This window comes from Mytilus trossulus, chromosome 7, assembly GCF_036588685.1.
Source record: "Mytilus trossulus isolate FHL-02 chromosome 7, PNRI_Mtr1.1.1.hap1, whole genome shotgun sequence".
Taxonomy (NCBI): Eukaryota; Metazoa; Mollusca; class Bivalvia; order Mytilida; family Mytilidae; genus Mytilus; species Mytilus trossulus.
This window is the reverse complement of record NC_086379.1, coordinates 48,846,519-48,859,308: the sequence shown is the minus strand read 5'-3', so window position 1 is coordinate 48,859,308 and position 12,790 is coordinate 48,846,519. Positions and strand designations below refer to the sequence as shown.

Here is a 12,790-nt window from a genome sequence, read left to right as displayed (position 1 = left end):
TTTGATGTCATTATCACACTCTTAAAAAAGAAAACATGGTATGATTCCCACCCTGAGAATACTTATTACCAAAGTCCGATTTGAAAGGACAACGACAAAAACACACACTTCTCTGCTCATTGTTAAAGGCCGTACGGTTACCTATAGTTGTTAACTTCTGTGTCATTTAGTCCCTTTTTGAGAGTTGTCTTATTGACAATTATACCACATCTTCTTATATATATATATATATATATACACGACATTCAACAATGAGCAAAACGAATATCAAAACCTATGATTTTGCAACGCTCTACACTTCTACAACACATGCAAAATGGAAATATTTAATACATCGTCTTATTATCTTAAGAGCATGTTCAACCTTAAATGGGAAACCCAGATACAGGTTCCAGGCTAAGTTTTTTTGCGAAACCGACTCCCGATCTCGATTTCACCTGATTTCGATAAGCCATGTCATGCATTTACCGAAAGATTCCAATACTGATTATATATCTCTATACATGCAAGAACTAATTTTCACTGAGAGGAATCATAGTGGGCGACTTTAACATAAGGATTTTAAAAGTTTTTATTTCTTATTTTATCAGCATATGACATATGATGTAAAGGCTATCAGAAGCAAACAAAATAATGACAATGCACTATCTGAGGGTCTCGATAGGGTTTTCAGAATGGAGATTAAAAAAAATAGAAAAAAATAGACTTTGAAATTAAAGAAAAGAGAGGTTCTTAAATATAAAAATAGTGGACAAGGGTAAAATTTATTAAACAATTTGAAGTCTGAATAAAAGATAGATAAATAAGTCAACATACATTGTTTGTTTCATTGCATGTACACATGTATATAGATTCAGTTGTACAAGGTGTTTTGTTTATAAAAGAAATGTAAGATGTATGTAAAATTAAAAGAATGATGGCATGTATATATATATATATATGAAGGGTGGAACTAGATTTTTTTTCTATCGAGGAGAAAACTAGAGAAAGAGAAGTTCGTCCTCCTTTCAGTCAAGCGTCTGGTCATCACTGCTGAGGTTAAGGTCGCTCCCTTTTTTCAGTTCAGCGTCTTGAGAATACTACTGAGGTGAAGGTCGACCCCTTTTTAAGTTCAGCGTCTTAGGAATACTACTGAGGTGAAGGTCGCCCCTTTTTTTCAGTCCAGCGCCTGGGCATTACTTCCAAGGCGAAGCTCGCCCCTTTTTAAGTTATGCGTCTGGTCATCACTACCTAGATGAATGTTGCCTCATTTTTTAGTCCTGCGTCTGGACATTACTACAGAAGCGAAGCTCGCCCCCTTTTCAAACGTTTAGTCATCACTACAGAATAGAAGCTCGCCCTTTTTATAACAGTAATTGAATACCGTACATGTTTATTGTAAGGGATCTACCATTTGGTTAAGGGGGAGGGCTAGGATGAAATTTGAAAATGGCATGACCAAATAGAGTGAAAAAATAAAAAGGCAGGACAGAGATTGCAACCAAAAAAATATGAGGTACAAATTTATTCATCATTAGCTCCCCACCCCCTTTCCTTTTTGACACCAGAAAATCAAATGGTAGCTCCCTAATTGCCACTGTATGACATGTAGGGTTTCATTTTGAATAACAAAGATAATATTGAACGTAACAGATCACAATTACATAAAAATAAAGTATATTATTTGAAATCATTAAAGGCAAACCTGTATGTCTGCACTTCTAATGTTAAATTTATACTTGAGGCAGCTAGCAATTTCGGGTCGAGAAGGGGGAGGTCCAGGGGTTGAAACACCTTCTTTTTTAGGGTTGATCAATGCATTTGAAGTGTTACTTAAAGGTGGACCCACTTTTTTATCCTGTGTTGGGACACCCCCCCCCCCCCTTTTCAAAATGGCTGGAGCCTGAATCTATATGCAACATCAAAAGCTACAATGACAAAATCTTATTTCACACATCAAGTTATAGTTTGTGATAAATTTGATACAGAATCAATTAAATAAAAAGAATAAAATGTAAGGATAATTTATAAATTTTTCCATGTCGACCCTCAACAATAAATTGTAATGTTTGCTTTCGAATTTGCTTTATTTTAAAGTTTAGTCCATATAACATGTATAACACCTAATGTTTTGCTTTCTCGAGCTTTGAATCGATAACACACAACTTACAGTGATATAAATATATACACATTCTTCAAACGGTTTTCAAGCGATGTTAGTACACATCGTGTAGTTGTGTTATAAATCTGTAAACCGTAAAAAGCAACCATGTGGAAATTGTAGTCGGATGATCAGGTAAATATTCTAATTTTTATTGTATTTATTGTACTTTCTTGCATGCATGGCATGTTTAATGAGCTGGGTAAAAATTATGTAACCAGTATAGTAGTCTCTATTAGTTAAATAAAACTATCGTAAGCAACGTCATCACTTTTTTGTTGTGTACCGTTTCACCTGCACCGTGAACACGTGCCCCCTTTTTTTTTAGAATAGCGAGAGAGCTCCACATTACTATTTATATGCCATGTATATATCGATTTACCTGTACGTCCGTTTGTCCGTCCGTAACAAATCCTTCAGGATGAATAGGAACTTTAATTAATATTAAATCCTCATGTTATACATTATCAATGGAAAATAAAGAGATTTGAAAGACGCATATTTATATTGGTGTTAAAAGGATTAAAAAACAAACGCTATCAGATTTTCTTGCGTCTATTGTTCAAACTTTCATATAAATCAGATCAAATCAAATCATTTTTTATTGCACTTTACATTTACAGTGTGCTTGTGGATGTATTTAATCACTTGTGGATGTATTTAATCACTTGTGGGTGTATTTAATGATCTTTAATCACTATGCAGCGAGCAAATGTACTTGGTTGTCAGGACAATATTTTAGCCCCCCTTTTTTTCTTTCAAAATCCAGGTTTTGGGGGTCTTTTCTATTGGTTTCAAATATGTTTGCGTTTATTTTGTTTTATATGAACATACATATACTAAAAATTATTTTATTTGCTATTTACTATTAATTCCAAGCATACTAAGTAGGATACATTCCACAGCGATCACTGATGTATACATAGAGAGAGAGCCAGTTGCAGATCTAGAGGTGGGTCTTCCGGGGTTGAAACCCACTATTTAATTTTACGAGAACTACTTGTAAATGAGGTTCATGTGGTTGGACCCTTCTTTTTATGCTGGGTTGGAACCTTACGAATATAGCCGGATACGCCCAAGAGAGCCAAGTGACCCTGTAAATATAGGAAACTTGATATTGATAACACATGACAAACATGTAGAATTTAAACAAAGTGTTGTTTTTTTAAGATGAAATCTCTTTAAAAAGAGTATTTTTATTTTTGTTATTTATGAGAAACGTTTTAGTATATTTGACGTAAGACTCGGCGGTTAAGCCTGGGTTATGTTAACCGCCGTTCAAATATTGTGAATCAAGAGTGCCCTTAAAGAAATTCCGGTTATGTAAGAGCTTTTAGAAAATAAATGTTTATAACAACTTTTATTTCTAAATTATTTTCCTTTTTTCGCCAATATAATTGGATGTATCTGGACCATTTATCTTTTTTTGTGATTGTTTAGATCATTGTATACGAAAAAGCTGTCGGCGTATTAGATTACGAGAAGAAAATCATTTGATAGGAGTAAATTTCTGAAGTTTGGATTAAATAAACGATTTTCGTTTGATAGAACGTCTTTTTACGCGGTTTATAGTAAAAGTTTAACCATTCAAGAATATAAAACATGTTTTCATCTTAAAACGATGTTGAAGTATGATATGAATTTGATAACACCGTGAGATCTACAAAAAATGTAGCTCTTATTTAATTTATAAAGATTAAATATTCAAAGTATATGTTCTGACAGCTTTTATTGAACCAACGTTTATTGTAAACTCTTGTGTAAATTCTAAATGTTTCATTAATATTGATAAGTCATGTGAGCTTAATAAAAAAAAGAGAAAGAGAGAAAGATATAGGGTATTCATCAATGACACAAAATAGTATAAAATAACAGCAGATTTCAGTCAGTATGTAGCTAATGGTAATATCTTTGGTTAGCTTGCTTGTTAGCTGAACCGTGAAGTCATTGTCAGGTAAGGTATACTACCCTCCTTTTAAAGTAGCTTAGCCCTACAGAGAGATAGATTGGTTATCTGTAGGGCTAGTCTACTATTAAAGGAGGGTAGTTTACCTAACCTAACAATGACTTCACGGTTCTGCTAACAAGCAAGCTAATCAAAAATATTACCTATAGCTTCATACTCGCTAAAATCTGCTGTAATACAGACAAAAAAGAAGTTAAGAAATAGCGATGTCATTGCTGTTTTGTATCTCAAAGTCCCAATTATAAGCCTTAATGACGAAGCAAAACCTCTCGCCTCAATTCAAGTTTAAGACGGCGATGGTTTTTTCCAGATGTCTTGCCAAATGTGAATTAAACAACATAGCTTTGGGGTAACATCAATAAAATGAATATGGAAAAGACATTAATTATTTACCTCTTGTGAAAATCAAGAAAGAATTTTGCCAGCAATTTGTTCAAATTTTAAGTACAAGACATTTTAATAACAACATAGATCATACTCCCCCCTTTTATTCACCTGGCACCATTATTAGTCTTTAATCGTCCGTCCGACTGCTATTTCTCATAAAATCGTTTAACATAAAGCTCTTAATATCCTGGTATAGGATTGCTGTTCATCATTTGTTGTTGACCATTTTCATTTTAGTAATTTTTACTGTGGTCTTCGAACGTTTTTAAAATATCCTCTTGGGCAAATTGAAAGAAAGTAACCATATTTGTCATGGGCTGATCCAGCCATTTTAAAAGAGGTCCCAACCCAGGACAAAGGGGGTTCCAACTATATATCCCCATTCAAATGCATTGATCGGTCACAAAAAGGGGGTTCCAACCCCCGCCCCCAACTCTTGGATCTGCTAATGAATGTATCGACCATTTTTACGCGATTGCTTTTTCCGACGTAGTCGGTATAGTTTCGGTTTGTGCACTTTGAACTTAAGGACGCTTAACCATGGCAACAGAATACGCATGCTCGAAAATCCTTTCTGTGATTGGACAAAATGCTGTCATGGTTGGTGATTTGGTTGTATTTAAAAAAAAAAACGTCTCGAAAATTATATCGTGATGGAAAGCTAGTGAAAAACTATAAATATTTGAACTAGATCTTACAAAGATTTATATTTTTATTAAAATAATTGTTTCTCCAATAGCTCTTTGCATCCATGACAGCTGTTTATTCGGGACAATTACATAATTTTTAATGTTAACTTTGTTGTACGAACGTACATGACTTTTAGAACGCACATACGCATGTGAGATTTCCGCGGGGTTTTGGTGAATGTAAACAGAAAGATACTACTTAAACTACCAATATATATCTTATATATTATTGCCTTAATATAATCAGACTTAGTAAAGAATTTCTTGCAGTTACATTCAGATGGAGATTTTATTTAAGAGGTCCTGCATCATTAAGACATTGCGCTTCTGATAGTTTTAAAAATATACTCAAATTTAAAGAAGTCGGATATCTTTTTTGAAGATAGTTCTTGTTTCACATTTGTCAGATATTCAAACTGTGTCTTAATGGTCTTTTACGTTTACCAGTCGCATTTATCCCCCGTACTTTAAAAACAATATTATTTAATTTATAAAAAAAGTTTTATAAAAACATGTAACCTTATTTACATATCTTCTTAATTGTTGTTCAATTCCAAAGTTTTTTTTATACTAGTATTTAGAAATCTAGTATAATATGTGCATTTTCCGTAGGTTGCCGAAACTCTATGTTTACCTTTCACTGATCAATGATTGCTTTGAGTCCAGTGGCAAATATTTGTGAATGTTCATAAAAAATTAACTGTACATCAATATGGGGTCAGGACTGAAGGTCGGATAAATATGGACTTCCATTGTAAAATCAGGTTTGATGTATTTTGCGTTGGTAAGAAATTAATTGGTAAGAAAATACAACTACGGAATCCTTACAAGTTGTTGATATGATTCGTATCGTGCAGAGAGCCTGAAGAGTCATCAGATTTAAGGGCGTCCTTTAGGATTGTAGAGAAAAATTTTTATAAAAAACAACACTGTTTCACCCTATATTACCTTTTTCGTAGAACACATCAATGGTTCATAATAAGGTCATTACCAACATATAAGCAGATGCTAGATTGTTTTTCTTTTGAGACCAAAATAATACCGAAACAAACTTTACCCGACATTCAAAAAATAATCATAAAAAATATTTCTTAGAAAGGAGTTTCATATTTAAAAAAAATATATATATGTTTAAGCTCATTTTGTTCCTTCAATAGTTATGCTTTTTTTACTTAGAATATCAATTTTAGATTATTTTTTTATTTCATCAAAATACATCTTTTACCGTCCCAAATCTTAATGGAAGTGGCTGCGTACTTATACATCCAGCACAGCGGTCAAACGGATGCCCTTCTTTAGCATGCTCGGGTTTTACTGCCGGTCGCCAGAATAACTAGGTTATCATTTTTTTTATTACCAAGTTATTCTTAATGACAAATGCTCGAAATACAGGTTATAATATACACACAATACACACAATGAGACAAGATACATCTTGCTAAACGAGTTACCAATCTTGTATATAATAAATAAATCTACTTTATTCATGTTGTTTCAAAATCGATGGAAGTATTCTGACTTTTTTCTGCTGTAACATATGAACTTGGTGACGTAAACCGAATGTTTACTATACTTTTTGTCCCCCGTGAAATTAAATACATACCTTCGATTCGATGATTAGTTTAACGGAATTTAACCAAACAAATTGATAAAAAATCATTAATCCACGGACAACGATTTCATACTCAAGATATATTTAAATTTTTAACTTATATTTTTCTGTTTATATTTAGATTTTAAATGGGAGAAGAATGCAGCGATGATACGGAATCGGTGACTAAATCAATACGACATGGTAAGGTCAAACCTCCGGACGGCGGATGGGATTGGGTGATTGTGTTTTCTGCATTTATGATCAACGTAATAACTGACGGATGTTCTTATTCGTTTGGAGTATTGTATGTTTTTCTTTTGGACTATTTTCAAGAATCAAGGAGTACAACTGCATGGATCGGATCCGTATTTTGTGCTGTTCCTTTGCTTTGTGGGCCAATCGCAAGTGTCGTTACAAACCGACTCGGTTTTAGAAAAGCGACTATAATTGGTGGACTGATTACTGCAATGGGCTTCATATCAAGTGCCTTTGTCCATTCCGTAGGTGCTATGGCGGTGACATATGGTTGTATAGCCGGTCTTGGTATTTCTATGCCTTATTTGAACTCAATTGTTGTGGTTGCGATGTATTTTGAAAAGAAAAGGACCCTTGCTACAGGAATTTCAGAATGTGGCGCCGGTATTGGAACGTTAATTTTTGCTCCTTTATATGAATATCTAATTATGTCATATAGTTGGCGTGGTGCTGTCTTGATTATTGGTGCTATTTCTTTAAACATTGTAGTCTGTGGTGCTGTCTTTAAACCTCTTGAAGGTGCTCAGGAATATACTGAAGTTCAAGATTCAGAATGTGATGATAAAGCATTTATTGAAGAAGATCAAGCGGATCATGATCATGAATTACTTCCAATTGACGATGGTTTTGTAGTGACAAAATTTCTTAAATCACAAGACATTTATAACTCAAATCCTAGTCTCGTTTTGGAGTCAAATTCAGTGTTAGGGGCGTCTGTTGCCACTTCTCCGTCTATAGTCAGGGCAGCTGTTAGCTGCCATGATATCCACGAAACTACAAAACCTCAATGCAAACGAACGAACAAACCCCTAATTGACATTTCTATTTTTAAAAATGCTAGATTTGTCATGTTTACATTCTCCAGCATTATTCTGTATTTTTGGTATGACGTGCCTTACGTATTCACCGTAGACAGGGCTAAGAATTTTGGCATTACAGAAAAGAGGGCTTCGTATATGGTTGCCGTAATCGGAATCTCGCACACTTTGGGAAATCTGCTTTATGGTTTCCTTGGTGATAGAAAGCAAATAAATCGACGATATTTATATAGTGGAAGTTTGTTATTGACAGGTATAGTTTTAACTATAGTTCCAATATTTACAACGTTTCTTCCTTGCACAATACTTGCCGGACTTTTTGGACTCTTGTCTGCTTCCGCCGAGGCACTCACTTCCGTGATAATTGTAGACATCTTGGGAATTGATAAATTAACTGATGCCTATGGAGTTGTAATGTTTCTTCAGGGAGTGTCTAATTTAGTCGGGCCACCAGTAGCGGGTAAGTATTTACAAAATTTTACGCAAGCGTAGTTTAATTTAACCCTTAGCTAGAGATGGATAACACACGTATTGTGTGTGTTAAGTTGTCAACATTGAAAGTGAAACAAAGGTAAATAGTTTGTTTTACTGATTCAATCCACCAAAAAATCTGTCTTATACAGGTAAAAACGAAGATTGACATATGCATTTTTACGCCTGTCCCAAGTCGGGAGCCTCTGGCCTTTGTTAGTCTTGTATTATTTTAATTTTTGGTTTCTTGTGTACAATTTGGAAATTAGAATGGCGTTCATTATCACTGAACTAGTATATATTTGTTTAGGGGCCAGCTGAAGGACAACTCCGGGTGCGGGAATTTCTCGCAACATTGAAGACCTGTTGGTGACCTTCTGTTGTTGTTTTTTTCTTTGGTCGGGTTGTTTTCTCTTTGACACATTCCCCATTTCCATTCTCAATTTTAAGTAAAACTCTATTTGGATTCGGCATATTGGACAACCAGTACAACCATAAGCTCTAATGAGCTTTTAACCGAATAAAACACATATACAATAACAAATAAAACAAGACATGCAGCATGCAAAATTAATAATAAAAAGCAGCACCAAAAATTAACTCTAAGCAATAGCATAAATATGTATCTAATTTTTAAAAAATTGCAGTTTAAAAATTATAAAGTAAAAATTCCACAAATCTTTCCAATTTTAAACTGTAAAAACAAAATTTCAATTGCAATGCAAGCTGGTGATGCAGAATAAAAAGCATAAATATTGTAAAACAAATTATCTACAGACAGAGAAAACCATTCTGTTCCACTCCAGGACTAAACAAGACTTTTAGAATGTGAGAAGCTGTTAACAGTCCTGAAATGGTCTGGTAAGCTATTCCATAAAGTAGCAGCAGCAAAACTAAATTATTTTTTACCATATGAGGTAGTTCTTACTTGTGGTATTTCCAAAATTTAACTGTATCTTAAAGAATATTTATTGTGTTTATTATCTTGTAAAGTTTGTAAACATAAAGGAGCCAAATTACTTGAAATTTTATAAGTCTTAAGTGCCTTTGTCCTGATGCGTCTTACTTGTAGGGTTGGAACCTTTGCATTTTCAGAGGATAAGTAGTCGTCATATACAAATCTTAGTGCACTCTCTAGTATTTTTTTCAAGTTTTTTAGAATTTTTCTCTGTACAACAATGCCAAGCCAAAGGGCAAAAATTAAAATTACTAAAAATAAAAGTATGAAAAATTGTAAGTTTATTTAATCTGTTTACAAATTATCTAATTCTCCTGAGAACATTCAGCTGTTGTGATGCCTTTCTACACAAGTTACTTATATGTACATCACATTTTAGTTGGTAATCAATATCAATTCCAAGTACTTTACTTTTTTTACATGATAACATATTCTTCTCGCAACATTATATACATATATTTTTAATCTATTATATGAAATTAAACAGACTTTGAAAAATCCAATTACACCAGGCCACTTTCTATTTAGACCTATAGTTTTTGTTCATATCGTTTATAGGATTATCGGAGGTATTCGGAGGGCAAATCGATTTTTAATTAGATGGTTTCATAAAATAGACATAAAACAAAGTTATATATTATCGTGCCCATGCCCTGGCAATTTATTATACTTTATTATAGACCTTTTTTTTAATTTGGACAAACGTTTTACAGTCATGCTTATAAATCAAATATGAGAGCAGAGTACCTTTTACTAGAGTAATAATTATATATTTATTTATTTTAGGATGGTTATACGACACGTCTGGTAGCTATGACAAGACATTTTATTCCGCAGGCAGCTGTATCGGTATTTCCGGTATTATTGTGTTGCTTACATCTTTCATAAAACAGAAGAAAGAACCACGCCAAAATGATTAAAATATGCACGAAAAACAAGCATGAAATTAGTAAAAAAAAAAATTGAAAGACAAGACCCAAACGAATTGGAAAAAACGGAAAAACAACCTAGCCGAAATAGTTAAGCAATTTGATAGTACTATATATGCTAATAAAGCTGCAACATAATTTTAAGTTCAAATTCTTCTTAATTTATAAGGAGAACAGAGAGAGAGAGAGAGTTGATAGTGTCTTCAGTATTTCTATTTTTTATAAATTTATTTATTAATATTAGGCTAGACTTTTTTGTTATCTGTTTAACGAGATCCGCCGACTTAACCTTTCCCGATTTTATAATGGAGTGCTTCTTACTTTATTTTTATTCCCCCCGCCGACTGTTACGAAATTCTCAGAAAAAAATTTGTTGTTTACGATACTCGTTTTCAGTCACTTTCGTCATCAGTAGTATTAATCTTTTACCAAGGGAAGTCAACGAAACAGCAATTTTCATTTCTAGGCATAGACGATATATTTTCTTTAACAATTTTTTTTTAACTGGTGGCAAGTTTTTCATACTTGTTACACGAGAGCGTACATCAAATCAGTCTGTCTTTCTACAAAATCAGTTTAGCCTCAAGTAATCTTGTCATCCATGTATTGCATTGAAAACGTCATGTTCCTTTCCAAAATGCGTTTCAAACATCGTTTATTTTTGTAATTTTTTCTCCGTCCGACAATTAATTTGTAGAACTAAGGATCAGAAGCGGGATTTCATCGGAATGTATATATGTCTCTTCATACACTGAGTTTCTTGACTTGGTGACAGGTATAAACATGCAATTGTGTGGAAATCAATGTACTGCTTATGCCTACAATGGGTCCTCTATTGGAAATTAAATGTATCTTATCCTATAAGTATAGCCGTATATTCAGCAGTTTGATATATTTGCCTGGTGCCATTGATCTGTAATAGAGAAAATACAGAATAAAAAAAATAGTGTTCTTGTTCGTACTGGTCTGTTCTCGTTTCTTTGTTCTTGCATGAATTTTGATCAATTCTATTAAAAAAAAAAACAGAAAATGTCACTTATAAATGTTTTTTTTTTTCTATTTTTAGTATCGACTGGATCAATTTTGCACTTTTATTTTGAATTTTATTTCGTCCCCCGACCCTATTTTCTTACAAATTTTCTTGTTAAACAGATCAGATAAAAAGTCAGGCCTTTGAATATTGTTTTGAATCGTTTAAACATTATGTTGCAATTATATGACAAAAGTTATGCAAATTCCGGAATATCTATGTTTTTAATGTTTCAAACATTATGTTGCAATTATATGACAAATGTTATGCAAATTCAGTAAAATTCTATTTTTATTAGATGTTTCATGATTCTCAGTCTTAATCTATTACGTTTCGCGGTGTTTTACTGTCACATGTACTTTATTTGGTCTTTTTAAAATTGTTTTATTCGAGCGCCACTAATGAGTCTGATGTAGACGACACGAGCGTCCTGGCGTAAATATAAAATTTCAATTATGGTATCTATGATGAGTTTATTTGTAGCTTTTAAGGATCAAGATCTAGATCAAGAGCTAAAATTGAAAATGATTTTTCTATATTTTTTTTATATTTTTCTGACTAATTGACTAATCTTTTTCCAATACATTCTACAGTTCCAGTTTCCGTTCATGGATTTTCACGAAAATTGTACAGAATGATTTTTATAACCAAAAAAAATCAAGTATACAGTGAAATAGATGCATCAATATTCACGCATAAATTGATTCACTATCGTTCTATCGTTTAAAATGATATTGAATGATTAAATCATGGCCATGTAAAGTATTAAATACCAGGAAACATCATGCGTCAAGCCTAGCACATGGGATGACAAATGAATTATTTGTGACGATAAGGTATAGCGTGGTAGTGTATTATGTGTGAAGGTCTAACTTAAGGCAACTGTAGTATTATTCTGTTCGAAAGTCATAAATCGACTGAAAGAGAAAAAATCTGGGATTACAAACTAAAACCGAGGGAAACACATCATCAACTATAAGAAGAAAACAACTAATCAACAGAAACACTGAAGTGCACAAAAATCCAAACGACAATGTAACATACACAGAAACCATATAAGATAACAACTGCCTTTTTCTTAACTTGTCACAGGACATTCTATGTAAAAATGGTGGGTTGAACCTGGTTTTATGGCTAGCTAAACCTCGCACATTTATGTCAATTTTAAATATAACACTAAAATGACCTCTTTACATGACAGGACTACAGTACAAATGATTATCAATAATACTAAACTGCTCATTATTCTGTTACTGACAGTTATCAACACTTCCAGTCACATCAGCATTTTACCAGACACATTTCTCGACAGGCCAACACTCAAACGCAGTATTGCAGACAGTTTACTTATTTACTCTAGATAACAACAGAAAAGTTCAAGCCTAAATCAAAACACATGGTAAATGGAAATTCTATGCAATCCATGTAACCATGCAGGGTCAACTTAACAATATGCATGATAGTACGAAACTAGGCTTCATATTTAGAATGAAACAATGAGTATAGTAATTCAGATAATTAACAGGTACGCCAATTGGCAATCTCACGGATAG

General features: G+C 33.2%; 1 protein-coding gene across 1 annotated transcript; it reads left to right on the top strand.

Moving 5' to 3' along the window:
• Window positions 1–1,925: 1,925 nt before the first annotated feature.
• LOC134725209 (monocarboxylate transporter 12-like) lies at window positions 1,926–10,352 on the top strand. Its single transcript, XM_063588851.1, has 3 exons — window positions 1,926–2,275; window positions 6,916–8,309; window positions 10,065–10,352. The coding sequence occupies exons 2-3, from the start codon at window positions 6,923–6,925 to the stop codon at window positions 10,196–10,198; spliced, it is 1,521 nt and encodes a 506-aa protein (XP_063444921.1). The 5' UTR covers window positions 1,926–2,275; window positions 6,916–6,922; the 3' UTR covers window positions 10,199–10,352.
• The last annotated feature ends 2,438 nt before the right edge of the window (window positions 10,353–12,790 follow it).